Source organism: Narcine bancroftii, chromosome 11, assembly GCF_036971445.1.
Source record: "Narcine bancroftii isolate sNarBan1 chromosome 11, sNarBan1.hap1, whole genome shotgun sequence".
In the NCBI taxonomy this organism is placed as follows: Eukaryota; Metazoa; Chordata; class Chondrichthyes; order Torpediniformes; family Narcinidae; genus Narcine; species Narcine bancroftii.
In genome coordinates, this window is record NC_091479.1 from 83,107,981 (window position 1) to 83,123,799 (window position 15,819).

The 15,819-nt window shown below is 37.7% G+C and overlaps 1 protein-coding gene across 1 annotated transcript in view; it reads right to left on the bottom strand.

Moving 5' to 3' along the window:
• Window positions 1-15,819, bottom strand: part of LOC138746044 (potassium voltage-gated channel subfamily KQT member 1-like) — a 325,548-nt gene that overhangs the window by 223,114 nt on the left and 86,615 nt on the right. Inside the window, exons 13-14 of the mRNA XM_069903760.1 lie at window positions 11,379-11,405; window positions 9,681-9,798 (exon numbers count right to left, since the gene is read on the bottom strand). Coding sequence (XP_069759861.1) covers window positions 9,681-9,798; window positions 11,379-11,405 — 145 coding nt within the window. The remainder of the gene's footprint in view (window positions 1-9,680; window positions 9,799-11,378; window positions 11,406-15,819) is intronic.

Sequence of the window (15,819 nt, forward strand, 5' to 3'; positions counted from 1 at the left end):
GGTCAGTGAGAGCTTGGGAAGGAGTCAATAGCTTGGTGGATAATCTGAGAAATTGAATCAAAATGATAATTGTGGGTCATTGTACATTGTCAAAGATGTGGAAAGTTGGTTGGTGTGGTGAACAAGGACTGTCCGATGAAAAGGGTTGTTAATCGGGGAAATTTTAGGGAAAAAAAACATTAGTTTTGAATTTCTTGCTCACTGCTACACATACAATGTGGAACATTCCAGTCAATAGTTCTGTCTTCAGACTGCTGAGGTGAATTAAGACCACCCTGTGTCTTCTTTTTTTTCTTTGGCTTGGCTTCGCGGACGAAGATTTATGGAGGGGGTAAATGTCCACGTCAGCTGCAGGCTCGTTTGTGGCTGACAAGTCCGATGCGGGACAGGCAGACACGGTTGCAGCGGTTGCAGGGGAAAATTGGTGGGTTGGGGTTGGGTGTTGGGTTTTTCCTCCTTTGCCTTTTGTCAGTGAGGTGGGCTCTGCGGTCTTCTTCAAAGGAGGTTGCTGCCCGCCGAACTGTGAGGCGCCAAGATGCACGGTTTGAGGCGTTATCAGCCCACTGGCGGTGGTCAATGTGGCAGGCACCAAGAGATTTCTTTATACCTGTGTCACAAGTTCATGAAAAACACACAAACCTTCTGGATCACTTGATCTCTGTTGCCCAATCAGCTTCCTGCTGATCTGAGCTTTTCAAATCCAACTGCCTCAGACACCTGACTCCAATTGCCAGGTACAGCCTTCAGATAAAATTCCTTGCTGAAATCTGCTGCAATAATCCCCCTCCAAGATCACTAAGTATGGGAGCAAGTGATTGATAATGAGGAAAGGGTAACATTACAGATGTATAATATCAAGAGTCCCTTCAGGTGTTGAAATATTGTGCTTAACGAGCTGGCCAGTTTACTTTTCTCCCAGACCTTGTTGTTTTTGCGGGTGGAGATGTGTTATCCCTGTCAGAAGCGGTGGTAGTAGATTTTCTGCTTACTGGCACAACCAGTTTGTTCCTGGTCATCGACGTAGCTAAAACCTCATCCTCTAAGTGAGCAACTTTAAGACAGTTGGTGCTAACAGACTCTCTCTTGCCTTGTATATTGAGAACAAAATATTTGGGAGACCTGTGTGTCACCTTATATGGTCCAGTGTATGGAGTCTGGAGGGATTAATGAACTGCATCACATCTGATGAATACATACGAACGTGAACAGAGCTCAGCTGGTACATGTGATACAACACTTTGTATACGCTTCTTGGCAGAAGTGATGTTTGTCATGTACTGCTGTAGTCGATGAACATAATTGATTGTATCTAGTATCAATGTCAGTCAATCAGGTGCAACTATCTGTCCAGGTACTGTCATTGTAGTCCCATACACTAGTGCAGCCTAGTTCTTCTTTTACCATCGTATGGATGCCCAGTAATATGATTGGCAAGTACTCATCCCACTGGTTTGGGTTCTGCTGGGTTTTCAATGCTGCCTTAAGTTGATGTTGAAAGTGTTCGACGATGCCATTAGGCTGTTGTGCGGGTGCGTGTACTACCAGGTAGATTGGTCAGTTTGTGAAAGAGTTTGGATTCAAACTGTCATCCCCTGTCTTTCGTGATTATAGATGGTGTGCCGTAACGTGTTGCCCAGTGGTAGACCAAACCTCTGGCTGCTGCCTCGGCCGTCATAGCATGAATAGGTAAAGCATGAACCCACCTGCTAAAATAGAACTGTACCCATTTGACGGAGGGAGAAGATCTACCAGATCAATAGGTACAAGTTGAAATCTGGCATCTGGTGTGGCGTACATGTCAAGGGGAGCTCTGGTATGATGGTGAACTTCGACTTTCTGACAGGCAATGCAGCTTCTAGCCCACTGCTTAGCATCCTTATTCATGTTAGGCCATACAAAGCAAGATGTTATCAGCTTCTGTGTAGACCTTATACCAAGATGCAACATTCTGTGGACAACATTGAAAACAGACCGTCGATGTTTCTTGGGTATATTGGGTCATTCATGTCCAGTAGATACATCACACGAGACATGCCCATTTCTTGCTGGCAAGGGTACACACTTGAATGAGAGTGAGGTTGATTGTTGAATTGCAGCCCAGTCATCGTCATCCTCCTGGTCACAGGCGACTTGCTGAAAATCAATGATAGAGGAGGTATGCAATGCATCTACATGCAGACGTGACAGTGCATCTGCTACTGTGTTTTCCTTCCCTTTGACATGTGACTATCGGAGGTGAACTGCGATATGTAATTCAAGTGATGGACTTCACATGGGGTGTACCTATCCGGCTTGGAACAAAGAGCCAACGTCAAAGGCTTGTGATCGGCATAGATGGTAAGTGTGCGGCCTTCAAGTAGATGGCAAAAATGTTTGATGGTAAGGTAAACGTCCAGCAGTTCATGACCAAATGGATTATGATTGGTTTCACCAGGTTGGAGTCACGGAGAAAAAGGCAAGTGGTTGCCAGGCACCATCTACGAGCTGTTGAATGGCTCCACCTACTCCGAAATATCGAGAATAAGACATAATGGAACATTATGTTGAGGATGAACAAGAGAATTCACACTAACCAGGTCACTCTTAGCACAAGGGAAGGCTGAAAGCTCCAGCTCAATGAGTGTGATGGACTGATTTTTCTTCATCCTGTTCTTCAGCAGGTCCATGAGTGATTGGAGTATGTCAGCACAGTGGGGTGATGAACCCTCTGTAAAAATTGATCAAACCAAGAAACTCCCTGATCTTTGTGAGTGATAAAGGAATGGAAAAATCATGGATTACCTTCACTTTGTCGTCATGAGGGAAAATCCTGTGTTCATCAACCATATGGCCCAGGAAGGTACTCCAAACTGACACTTGGCTGGGTTGACAGCTATGCCATACTCAAACTGTCGAGAAGTAGACTAAGATGAATCTCGTGTTCATCATCTATAGAACTGGCTACTAGCAGGTCATCTATGTAAACATAGACAAATAGAGAACCACAAACCACATCATCCATCACCCTCTGAAATGCTTTTGCTGCATTTTGTAAACCAAATGGCATACATACCCACTCAAAGTCCAAAAGGAGTTGTGATGGCTGTCTTCTGTATGTCAGCAGGCTCCACTGGGATTTGATGGTATGCTCGAATCAAATCGATCTTGGAGAAAATGTGACATTAAGAGATGACGAAAAATCCTAGAGATGCTGGATGGGGTTCAGGTTCTGTACATGCATTCAGGGCATGGTAGTCTCCACATGGATGCCAATATCCTGGTGTCTTCTTGGGAACCATGTGGAGGGGAGATGACCAGTTGTTGTTGGACTGTCAAATGATTGCCAGTTCAAACATATGATCAACTTCAACCTTAGCAATCTGCTGCCGATCGGGAGTGAGTTGCCGAGGCTGAGCTGAAATGGCGGTTCATGTGTTTGTATATGGTGCGTGACTTGGCAAGTAATCTCCGGATACTCTCGAAGAAGGAGGTCAAAAAGTATAGTCAATGTTGTGGTTATAACAGATGGACTGACATGTTGTGTATCCCTTGAGGCTGGTAGTGGAGTCAATAAGTTTGTGTTGTTTGACATCCACCAGCAGTCCATACTCACATAAGAAATTGGTACATGGACAATGATTAAAAACCCACCTAAAAACACACTGCAGTCCAAGATTAAGTGTGAGTGATCTTCCTCCATATGTAGAAATGGCCGATTTATTGACAGCTAGTAGTTGAATGTTAGTGGAAGTACCACGGATAAACAGATGTCAATGGAGGAAGAACGCTAACTTCTGCTCCGGTGTCTACCATAAAACAAATGCCCTGGTGTTTGTCTGTAATGTGAAATAGCAGATGACTGTGCAGCTCTGCACCAAGAAGACTTGTTACCTCTAGTCCCTGGATTGGGCATTTCCCTGCTGTTTAGGTAGAGAGCAGGGTGGCACACAGTGTTGAGCCTTGTCACTGAATCTCCAGTGATACCAGCATTTAGCACCGGCGTGCTATGGTGTTCGGCTGTGGCTCCACCCCCAACGTGAACAATGCTGCCCTTTCAGGCTGTCACCATGGCCCCAATCCACAGTGCTGTGACAGGTGATTGCCTGGACCTTGTGTGCAAGTTAATCAACAGTGCATCACAGTTCCATTATTTCCAATTGCTATATTGAAGGAGGCGCAGGAGTGCTGACTGTACCATCCAGCCCAGCATAGCCACCTCTAAGATCTTATCAGCGATCTTAGCGAGCTCATTGATGTCTAAAGCCTCCAATATTGACACCAAGATAAGACGAACATCATCAGGCAGGCATTGTAAAAAAAAACAACTGTTTTAGGATGTTGTCCTCCAGCTTGCAGTCTCCTAACAGCTGACACATTCGCTGAAAAAGCTGCGGCGGCTTCCTATCCCCCAGCTCTTCTGACATAAGAAGGTGGTGTAAACATTGCTGTTCTGAAGCACTAGTGCATCTGATCAACTCAGATTTACGATTGTTATAATGGTCTTTGACTAGTGGAGAAGTTAAGAAGTCATGTACTTCTTGTGCCACCTCCGGTTGCAAAGAGGCAATAACATACACAAAATGCATCACCTGTAATGTTATGTTCTGGGTAGAAAATTGCGCCTCCATAACACTGGGTCAGTGAGCCAAAACAGTGGTAGCTTCAAACTGACCACCGCAATGAGCGGTACAGCTGCGGTGGTGGTCGACTAACTTGCAAATCAATTGGGGTTACCAATGTAGAGAAAAAAAAACTAGTTCGTTGTGAATTTCCTACTCACTGCTGCATGTACAGTGTGGAGCTCCAATCAATAGATCCATCTCTACACTGCTGAGTTGAAGTGAATGAATACCACCCTGTGACACAAGTTCATGAAAAAACACACTTTCCCTGGATCACTTGATCTCTATTCCCCAATCAGCTTCCTGCTGATCTGAGCTTTTCAAATCCAACTGCCTGAATCACCTGACTCCAATTGGCCAGGAGCAGCCTTCAGATAAAATCCCTGATGAAGTCTGTTACAAAATCAAAGAGACACCATCTGGAAGGCTGGAGAGGGATGATATGGGGGAATATAAAACAATGAAGAAACCAAGATGGTTGAAGATGAAAGTCTTGGACATCTTGGCAGAAGTTCAGATATGATTCATTCTTTTATCCAACCTCAAACCAGACTTCAATCAGTCTCACTTTTTGAGTCCTGCTTTAGTGTTTGGATCTCATGCTTTCGATAGGTTTATATCGTACAGTAAAAATTTGTGTGGACGATATAGAAATGTTGTTTTTTCAAATGCATGCCATAAATCCAGAATGGTGCACAATACAGTCCAATAGCATATACAAGTATTGTGCCACACAATAACATTTCTAGGCCAAAGCATTTACAATTTTTTCTTCTTGGAAAATACACAGAAACTTTGCATTTTGATGCACAAAATGGAAATAGGCTTTAATTCATAATTACTGTTTCTATGGTTGTAATTCTCCAAGATTTATTTTGCAAGATTCTATTTATTTTGATTTTAAAAGTTTATTATATTTCACATGTTCATCTCATGTGTATGATTAAACTTTTTCTTTTATAAACTGAAAATTTAGGTAAAACTTGTGATTTCCAAACTTTGTGAGTACGCTGCAAAGCAATTGGGTGTTCAGCCCACTTGATCCTGATCACAATATGGGGTGCAGATTGTTCCCTGGAATTGATACCTATCAGCTACTGATATTGGGGAAAAAAGATTACTGAATGTTAGTGATCAATTTCTTCAAAATCATCACACTCTGCTGTGTAAAATCCTTAAAATATTTGTGATTACGAACATTGAAATTTAACCATATACCATTGTAAGACTCCAAACTGATGTAAGAGGCATATGTGAACAGGGAGAAGAAGTATAATTGCTACAACACCAAGACAAACTAATTACAAATATTGATGTTTTAAATTTTTTATGTGGAGTTAAGAATCATGTAATTTATTTTGAATTTTTATGTTGAAAACTAGGTAGATTTTTAGACAACTGCCAAATGTAATAAGTGAACAGAGCAGCTTTGATAAAACTACCAAGTTCCAATGAGTTTATCCATAAATCCAAACATCAAACAGGGAATGCAAAAGAGCATTTCCATTGTCTTCATCTATAATGCCAAAAATAATATAACATGAACCTAACGTACTTCTGTTGTTGAAAAAGCATGAAGCATGTAAGAAAGTACAAGGTTTCAATCTCATAAGTAAAATAGAAAATATTGGAAGGACTGGATGGCTGGTAACAATAAAAGTATCAGTAAATACCTTGTTGAATTTAGCTCCTTTGTTGCCTGTGATTCCAAGACCCTTATGTACAAAGGGCTTGTCAAGAAACTGTAAGAAAGAAGTGTTTGGTCTATTTTACAAATGCCAATTATTGTTAAGTATCCAAGAAAAGCAATGAGATAGTAAAGACAAATGGTATAAATATAGGGATCAGCTGCAAAGAAAAGGGTAAACACATTTTCATTGTTTCTATTGTGAAATATTAATTCAGTTCTACAGATATTCCATTTATGCACTCTAGAATTCAACAAGTACTTTAGTTCCACACTGACCAACTTCCACAACAGATCTTACAAAGATACTGAAAGAAAAATCTAAATAAAAGTGATGAACAAGATAAAGCACAAAAATAGCTATAATACATCTAAAATAATATTAAGAAATACATTATGCCAAGGAAAATTAGAATGATGGTCATGACTCTTGTTCAATGTATCCAATGACTTGATGCATTAACATGACACAATCAGATTATGAGGAATTAGGAAACTGAATTCTTCACATCAAATTAAAGTCACATTACTTATCTCCATATTTTTTTTACACTTATGGCAATTATTCAGACTGGAAGGTATGGTATTCAAAGAACAAATAGGACTGGATTGAAACTTACCTGCTGGAATTTCTGTCGCAAACAGTGAAAAATAAAAATAAAGAATACCTTATTTAAATAAATGATTTTTTTTGTTACAGTCTACATTTGAACTTCCTTTAGGCCATTGGTCCTAAAAGCATACAATTTTGGCAAGTGATTAAAATAGACTTACTTAATTGGTCACTTGACCTTGCTCATAAATATATACTAAATTATACAAATATCTTAAAATATGACCATAAATCACAAAAACAAAATAAAAATAATCTTGTTCAAAACAAAAACAGAAAATAATGGTTACCTATCAAAGTGTTACAAATATTGTATCTGTGGAATTTCCACCAGTTTCTTAGTACCTTTGATCCTCAAAAGTCCATGTTGCAGGATGTCTACCTTTTGAATTGACACATAATGAGCAAGGTTTTTAACTGCCACCCAAATGAGGGGACACACTTCTAAGAACATTTGCGTTAAAATGTATGAACTTGCCATTGGGAAAACAGGTCTATTTTCAGGCATGAACCTCATTTGAATCAAATTAACACAGTACACATATCAGACAGGTGATAAATTATCTGGATCCGTAATGACCCACAACTGATCAAGGTGATATGTGGATCTGGATAGGGAGGCGCCCAATATTCGTGCAAAAGCTGTTTAAAGAAAGAATAAATAAAATATTTGAGGCATTTTCTGAAGTAGATACTTCTGTTCATCGTCTGGTATGGATGAGTAAAGTTGCATTTCTTAAACAAGAAAATTACAACTCAGTAATTACATTGCCACACTGTCTCTAACTGCATGCAGGAAAGGCATTCAGATGAGTTTAAATTTCCTTGTTTTGGAGAGGCATGAACTTACACCCTGAATACTATGGAGGTAAAGATCCTCAAATATATCCAAAATCTAGTTTTTGTGTTTCTTTTGAATAATTATTTGGAGAGGAGATCATGCAGCTGTTTGCCTCACTACTTACTTATCACATGACCCTGGGTAGAAGAATGTTGCAACCTGGTTCACAAGCCCATTTAAAAACCAAAGATGTGCATTGCTCCACCTAACTTCACCTGCATCATTTTAAAAAATATAATTCTTCAATTCATAGCTTTATTGACTGACTGTGTAGGTGTAGGAGGCATACATAGTCTCAAGTTTCTTTGCTGATCTAATGCATTCCCAAGGCCAGAATCACCATTTTTCAACCAAAACAGGAATGAATAAAGCTACCCCTGATAAGTCTTACATAACCTTAATTTAAAAAAAGCAGGTGATTTATAAAGTTACTGAACAAATAGATGTTCCTTCTGAACAATGTGACATGTAAACATGTGTTCCCTGAATGTAATTTATTTAAGGTTTTAAGACTTAAAATATATTGAGTGAAAGTCTTATCTTTTTTTTCAGCAGACAAATAAATAGAGCTTGTGTTTATTTGGATTATTTTGCTGAGAATTCATAAAGAATAAATATTTATCACAATATCTGTGTAAATATAATTGTTAATAAGAATCCTCAAAAAAAGGCATTTTAGATATTACCTAAAAGTCTCGATCTGAAAAAAATCTGACTGCTAAAATTCTTCAGATTTCAAGGGGTGGCAGATAAATATTAGTTTTTCAGTAAAATAATCTGTTCTTTATTAAATCCCTCCGAGAACTCTTGAAACATTTGCTGTACAGTAATATTGATCTACATGAAATCCAACTGACAAAAATCATACCTTCAGCTTAACTTTGTGCATTTTACACAGCACATTTTAATTCAAGGATACAATGTTCTCAAGGCTTCATTTACAGAAGTCTTAAAATTGTTTATCAAATTATCTCATTTCATTTCCAAAGAGTTCATGTAATATAAAATGATATAGTCATTCCTGATGATCAAAATACCATTAGTCCATAATACATGTTTATTTGCTATCTGGTCCAAAGGAAATTTAAATATGGTGTATAAACTATTTTTTTACTTAACAAGTAGACCCCACCTGGTTACACTGAAGGTTAATGCTAAAATATTAATCTCTTTCTACAGCAAATTATCCACATTTTCTTTATTTATTATTTGAATTTTTAATCACTGTAATTATATGATTTCTTTCAAATTAGCTAACATAAACCTATACACAAATAGGCAGATGGTCTTTTAATAAATTTAATAGATGTATAAAAGCCACATGCTTGGGCTAATGTATCACAAAATTATATATGACCGTTGATGCCACTGAACATTTGATATGATGATATTGCAGCCTACAAGAGAACCTACAATCATTAATACATAGAAATGCTCAATTAAACATAAAAAATCTGCCTATCATACTAACATATACAAGAAAATTGCAGGTGAATACAGGTAGAAGGGGAGGAAAAGAAAGAAGCTAAGGGGTGATTGGTGAAGGGGCAGAAGAGTGAGAAAGATGCTCTGTCTAGCCCCATTCTCCCTTCTCTATTCATTCTTTCCCCAGTCCCAACTTCCCTAGCTGCCATTCTTAATATGTATCCCTAAAAAAAATGACTTTGTGTTCTGTCATTGAAGAGAAACACATTCCTGGTAAAGAAGCTAATTACTTTGAATGTCTACATTTCAATTGTCTTATCAAATATAAGATTGTAAAAAAAAAATTCAGATTTCTATAGATGCCTCTTTTATTTTGTTGCAAAACATTTTGACAATTTAAAAAAATGTTGTTATAAAGCTACCATTAACTCAGATGCAGTCACCAAATAATGCAGTATAGAAATAGATTAACAAAAGAAAAACTACATGGATTTAAATTCTGACTGGACTTACTGTAACACATCTGTCACCTCAGGCAGTTTTGATTCTTCACCCATCAAGTCGACTCCATCAGTAAAACTGCTGGTCCGTGAAATATCCTTTTGGTTTTCTTCAATGGCATGTTTTCTCACTTAAAAGAAAAGCACAAACAAGAAAAATACTAAAATCTTTTTCAGGTAAATACAAATTTCAGTATGACTTACTGAATTGGAGGCCATCAGCATTATCACGAGACGAGGTGATGCATTTTGATCTGTCATATTGGTTGTTTGAAGTAATCACAAGCTAAAATTTAAAGCCAATAGATAACACACATAAAAAAAACAATTTTTGCTAACACTAATAGATGGGTATCAACATTCCATTATTCTAATTATTCTATTATTATTACTACATTATTCTAATATATAAATTCTTGAATTATTACATCACCAACACTAAATGTTATTTTATTACTATATAATTCTAGAATTATTATATTGTTCTAATACTAATGTAATACTGTGCCAATATAATTAAAAACATTTTTTCTCTTGTTTCTATAGAAAACAAGACACAATAAATTACAGTGTATAATGTTTATGTTTAATGATTAAAATTAATGTATTATAATTATTATCAGCAAAAACTGTAAAAGGGTCATCTTTATTAAAATTAAATGCACTTAAACTCAAATTCCCCCAACATGAGCAAATACAGTGTGTCTGTTCTAGACAACAAATTCTAATGTATAATGTCAGAGATTCCTCTTGTACCTGGTGACGAGGGACAGCTTGAAGTACAGATGGTTAAGGAAGACCAGGAAAGATTTCGACCTGCATGCAAAAAGCCAAAGCACAGCAAAAACCACAAGGGAGGTGTAAAACAGGAAACAGGATCATTAATCTCCAGTAAAGTGGGAAGACAAACATGCAGCTGTTAAGGTCTAAGAGCCCAATTTTCTCCAGTGTGAGGAAGGTAAGAAATTACATCAAGCCTGTGCCAAGATTTACAAGATTTCACCAGTGGAAACTGACTTAAATTGCTAGAATTAGATGAAAGGGACACTCAAGTCAAACTGAAATTGGCTAAAAAAGACTTTGCAATAAATCAGATGCAAGGATTATTGCAGGAGTCAATGAACTTAATGAATCATTTTTAAAGTCATATAATAAAAAAATATCAATTGAGTTCATGGGTCTTTGCATAAAATAAATAATTTAGTAGCACATTAATCAAGTAATAGAAATGACTGCTTATTAGACATGCTTAAATGAATCGCTTCGTTTGGGAGTTGCACAATGGAAACAAATGCTTAGACTCATTGACAAAACTCATTCTGCATTCAAGGCAGACAGGAAGCGAAGCAGATGAGTATGTGATAACACTGACATTCATTAACAAGTATTACTCCAAAAGAATGATGCATTTATCTCAAACCACTGATTTCAAAAAATGAATTATTAATACCACATGAGAAAGCCAAATAAATTAGTGAACAATTGTATACTGCAACAACAACAGTAATATGCAGATAATCGAAACAATGAGAAATGCACCAAAATGAAGAACCATCTGTTTTGCTTTCCACACCACATAAGAGAATTAAATGGAGAAGGAATAAGCATTGATGAGACTGGATGGGGAAAAATTATATATGGAAAAGGGGTTGAGACAAAAGCAAACATCATTTCTCAATAATGAATAATTGTTACTTTAAGGCAGACTTACCTGACTGTTGAAACATCCTCGTAAGACCTGACAAAGCAGAAGTTAATGGGCAAATAAACATAAATGTGCATGATTACTGTTCAAGAGCAATCTCATCAATATCTAGCCAAACATTTCTTCTGCTAACAAGTGTGCCTGTAATAGATTCTAAAAATCATTGCAAATCTGGTTACACTACTGGAAATTCTGCTTACAACTTCAAGAAATAGAAGTAACATTTTGTTGATCAAATTTTTCAAGTAGTATGATGGATGATTATACATTTAATATATCGATGAATACAAATATCATATATTTTTAAAATGCATCATCTTCCTTGTAAATTTGTTTCTATTTTCCTGGTTTACCATAAGAAACTCCTTCCAGTGATTATCTAAAATATATTGAGCAAAACATCCTTCTTCTGAAGCCCCTCAAGCTATGTCCACCATGCAAAAGGATCTCAGATGATTTTGTGCCTTGTACTGTTCCACACCCAATTCCTATATCAGATTCTACTGGGATCCAGAAATGAATTCACCTGCACTTTGATATATTCAAGGACTGAGCTTACATAACCATCTGAAGTGAAGATTTCAAAGGTCTGCCAAAGGAAATATCTTTGCACTACATTCTAAATAACTGACCCTCTTCTCCCAAGACTATTGACCCTCATACTAATGAGATGTAATTGCTCTACTTTAATGCTATCCTACTCAAGGAATCACTTCTGAATAATGCCATTTTGCATGCTGACATCGTATTTGAGCCTGTGCAGAAATGAAGGCTCATCGAGTATGAATAGCATTGAATAAGTGTTGCATTTGACCATGACATCTTGTTCATATTCTTCAGCTTCTTATAGGAGTCCCTCCTTCAGAGCATGACAAAGCAGAAAACACATCAAACAGGAGAGGATAATTCTGAGAACAGAATGCACATGCAATTGTGTATTTAATGCCAGAATTAATTGACAGGTATTTCTCCCTTCCAATTTAAGTGCTGCACAATAGTGAGCCACCCCTTATTGATTGAAAACCATTTCTCAGGCCTAGCAGCAATCCAATATGACTGAGCTTTTTGACCTGAAATGCATAACATCATCTTTATTACTTGAGGTATCACTGGTTAGGTAGCAATGGCAGCAGCTGCAGGCCAATGTGGCATCACTCAACATACTGAAAAATCAAGAACTATAATAAAAATTTAATTAAATATTGCTTGTGTATTTAATGATATATGGAAGAGTGTGAAATTGAAGAAATCAGAGCTCAAGTATATTTGTCTTTCATGAGAAACACTTCTTTCAAGTTAAACACCATTCCCTTCCAAGAACATGTGGATTGTTTTATGCCTCTGGGATGATTGACAAGGAAATGCATTGCCTTAGATACCCTGGTGGGATGTAATTTGTTCACTTTGTGAAGATGAGCAAACTCCTAATCCTAAACACCACTGACCACTCAGAGAACTTGGTCATAGCTGGAGTCCTAATCTGCTGAGACCCAGAACCTGGGAGAGGACCTCACAGATTAGTAAATTACAGCAATAAACCAGAATGGATCTCAGCCATGGGCTGCTGATGGCTGGATTCTGGGAACAAAATATCAGAACTGGGATTTGAAATTAAGCTAATGGTAAGCAAGATTCTTGAAGGGCCTTGGGAACTGACAGTTAATGGTAGGCAAGTCTCCCGAAGAGCCTTGGGTACTGAGAGTTTTCCAGCCACTCCAGGGCCTCAGAACTAGGGATTGAGGAGGCTAACTTGCATGTCTCCAACTCAGGTTGACCACTGGAAAGACAGGAGGTCATGTGGCTATGGGGGTTGTAGTGGTATAGGAGGCAGAAGCATCAGAAGACAGACACTTGATGTCATTGATGTCTATTGATTCTCATTATTCTTTTAATGGTTCTGCATTGGTAGTGCCTCTGGTAGGCCTTTACAGAGCAACAAAGGAAAAACTGTGTATTTTTGTCTACTGAACAATAAACAAATTCTTGAAGCTTGAGCACACGGCCACTATCTCAACCTCAAGATCCAAAGTGGGCAGGGCTGACAGACCGCAAATTACAAATACCTGCTCTCTGTTGGAATGACTTCATTCCTCATAATCAATGTTTGGACAATTTGAGCAGAATTATGATCATGAAGGAAGGGGCATGAATAGTTCTGACGGTGGCACTAAGGTATGTATAACCCTTTTCCAGAAGAAAGACAATTTCATAAATGACACATCTGTAATGTAGACATCCCTTCTTTTTTTTTTTTTTTTTACATTTTTTTATTTTTCACACCATAAATCACATTAGCCATGATAGACATCCCTTCTTCATGGAGAAACATTACCTATTGACATGCAATGTTAATTTGTGAAGTCAAGTTTATTGTCATCTGATTGTACGAATACAACCCGACGAAACAGTGTTCTCCATTCCTTGGTGCAAAACATGCAGACACACAACCACACATACAGACAAATAATACATATGCAAGGACGAGTATTTATCTATAAAAATAAATAGATAAATATTATTTTGTACAAATAAGAGTCTTGGATGGTTAGTGTGAGCAGTTCCTTTGGTCATTCAGCATTACCACTGCCCTCAGCCTGGTGCTACTGGCTCTGCTACTCCTGCATCTCTTCCCTGACGGGAGCATCTGAAAGATGCTGCGTGCAGGGTGGAAGGGGTCTTCAATGATTTTGCATGTCCCATTCAGACAACGATCCCGATAAATCATGTTGATGGGGCAGGAGAGAGATTCCAGTGATTCTCTCAGCCACTCATGGTCCGTGGTTTGACTTTTAATCCATTTTTCTGCAGCAACTGTACCACACTATGATGCAACCGGATAATAGTCTTGCCTGCTTCAGTTTTCTCAGGAAGTACAGTCACTCTTGCGCCTTCCTGACAAGTGAGGAGATGTTGAGTGTCCATGATAGGTCATTAGTTAAGCGAACTTCAAAGGACTTGGTGCTCTCCATTCTCTAATACAGAGTTATTGCTGTGTAGTGGAGAGTGGTCTTTCCTGGTCCTTCTAAAGTCCACGATCATCTCCTTCATCTTGTCCATATTGAGACTCAGGTTATGTAATGGATCTGTGTTAATAGTACTATTTAGATTAGGTTAAGCTATATTATAAATATATGTCTTAAACACAAGTCACAGTATATTTGCAAAGACATCATTGCACACAGAGAAAAGAGTCAGTTTGGAGCCATAGTGTCTAGAAGAACAATACCACAATGGAACTGAAGTGTTTTTAATTAAAACTCAAGAAATGTTTAAAGGCATTTTGTGTTGATACAATATTCTTGGAGTGACATACGGTTAGGCTTTCCAGACTCATAATCATTTAAGGCCTCTTGAACAAGAGAAATGAAACTCAAAGCCATTTGAGCCTCTTGAAACAGAAGTGAGGTCATCTTTTGGAGTCGTGATGTCTACAAGCCAGAGTTAGATAATCATATGGTTTACAAGAAAGTGGATTTGGCAATGGTTTAAAATTCTAATAACTGATCCAGGAATTAAGACTGGCCTCATTGGTGATGTAATTTCATATGATTTTAAGGGTATCTCTCTCTCTCTCTCTCTCTCTCTCTGTTTATCTATATATCCATATATATCTATATCTCTAGCTACATCAAAAGGCAGAGGAATCTTCAGAACAGAAGAAGAGAACAGAAGAAGAGAAATTAGAAGAAGCCAGAAGAGGCAACCTCATTGTGGAAAGAAGCTTCAAAACTCTTAAGCTAAGAGGAAAGGAAGAAAACCAGTGTGAGAGTTTAAGAAGAAATCTAACAAACATTTAATTATTGCTTTAATCAACAATTTAAAGAACTTGATTTTTTGTAATCACTTCTGAATGACAATTTAATAGACCTTCAACATGCCTTAAAACTAATATTTCAGTTTAAACAGAATTAGTTTGGACTTTAATAAACACACAAATTTATAGAATTACATTCATGCATAGTGGGGTTAAGCTTAGAGTTAAGTAAGTTTAGAGTTAAGTGAAAACTTTTAATGTGGTTAATAGTTTAATAAAAACTATTATTTTGAATATACCATTGGCAAATTTTCCATTGCTGTTCCTGTGTTAGTACTAACAGAGGGTCAGTTAGTTCATAACAGGTCGTTACTTTCACACCATTTCATGAGTTTTTCCACTTCTTCTCTGTAGTGTGACTCATTGTTGTTGCTGATAAGGCCAATTACTGTTGGAGCTGGATTTGGTGATGCAGTTGTGGGTCAGTAGTGTGAACAAGTGCAGGCTGAGCACACATGCACAAGTGCTTAGCTTGATCCCAGCAGACTGTGGTCTTTCCATTAGGAAATCCAGGATTTGCTCATGATGAACCATAAGATGCTCATGGATAGCACCTCAATCTAAATGGAGAGCGTAAATTTGCTCATGAGTAGAATCTAGCTGCCCAACAAGGATATCAAGCTCCTCCCTGGA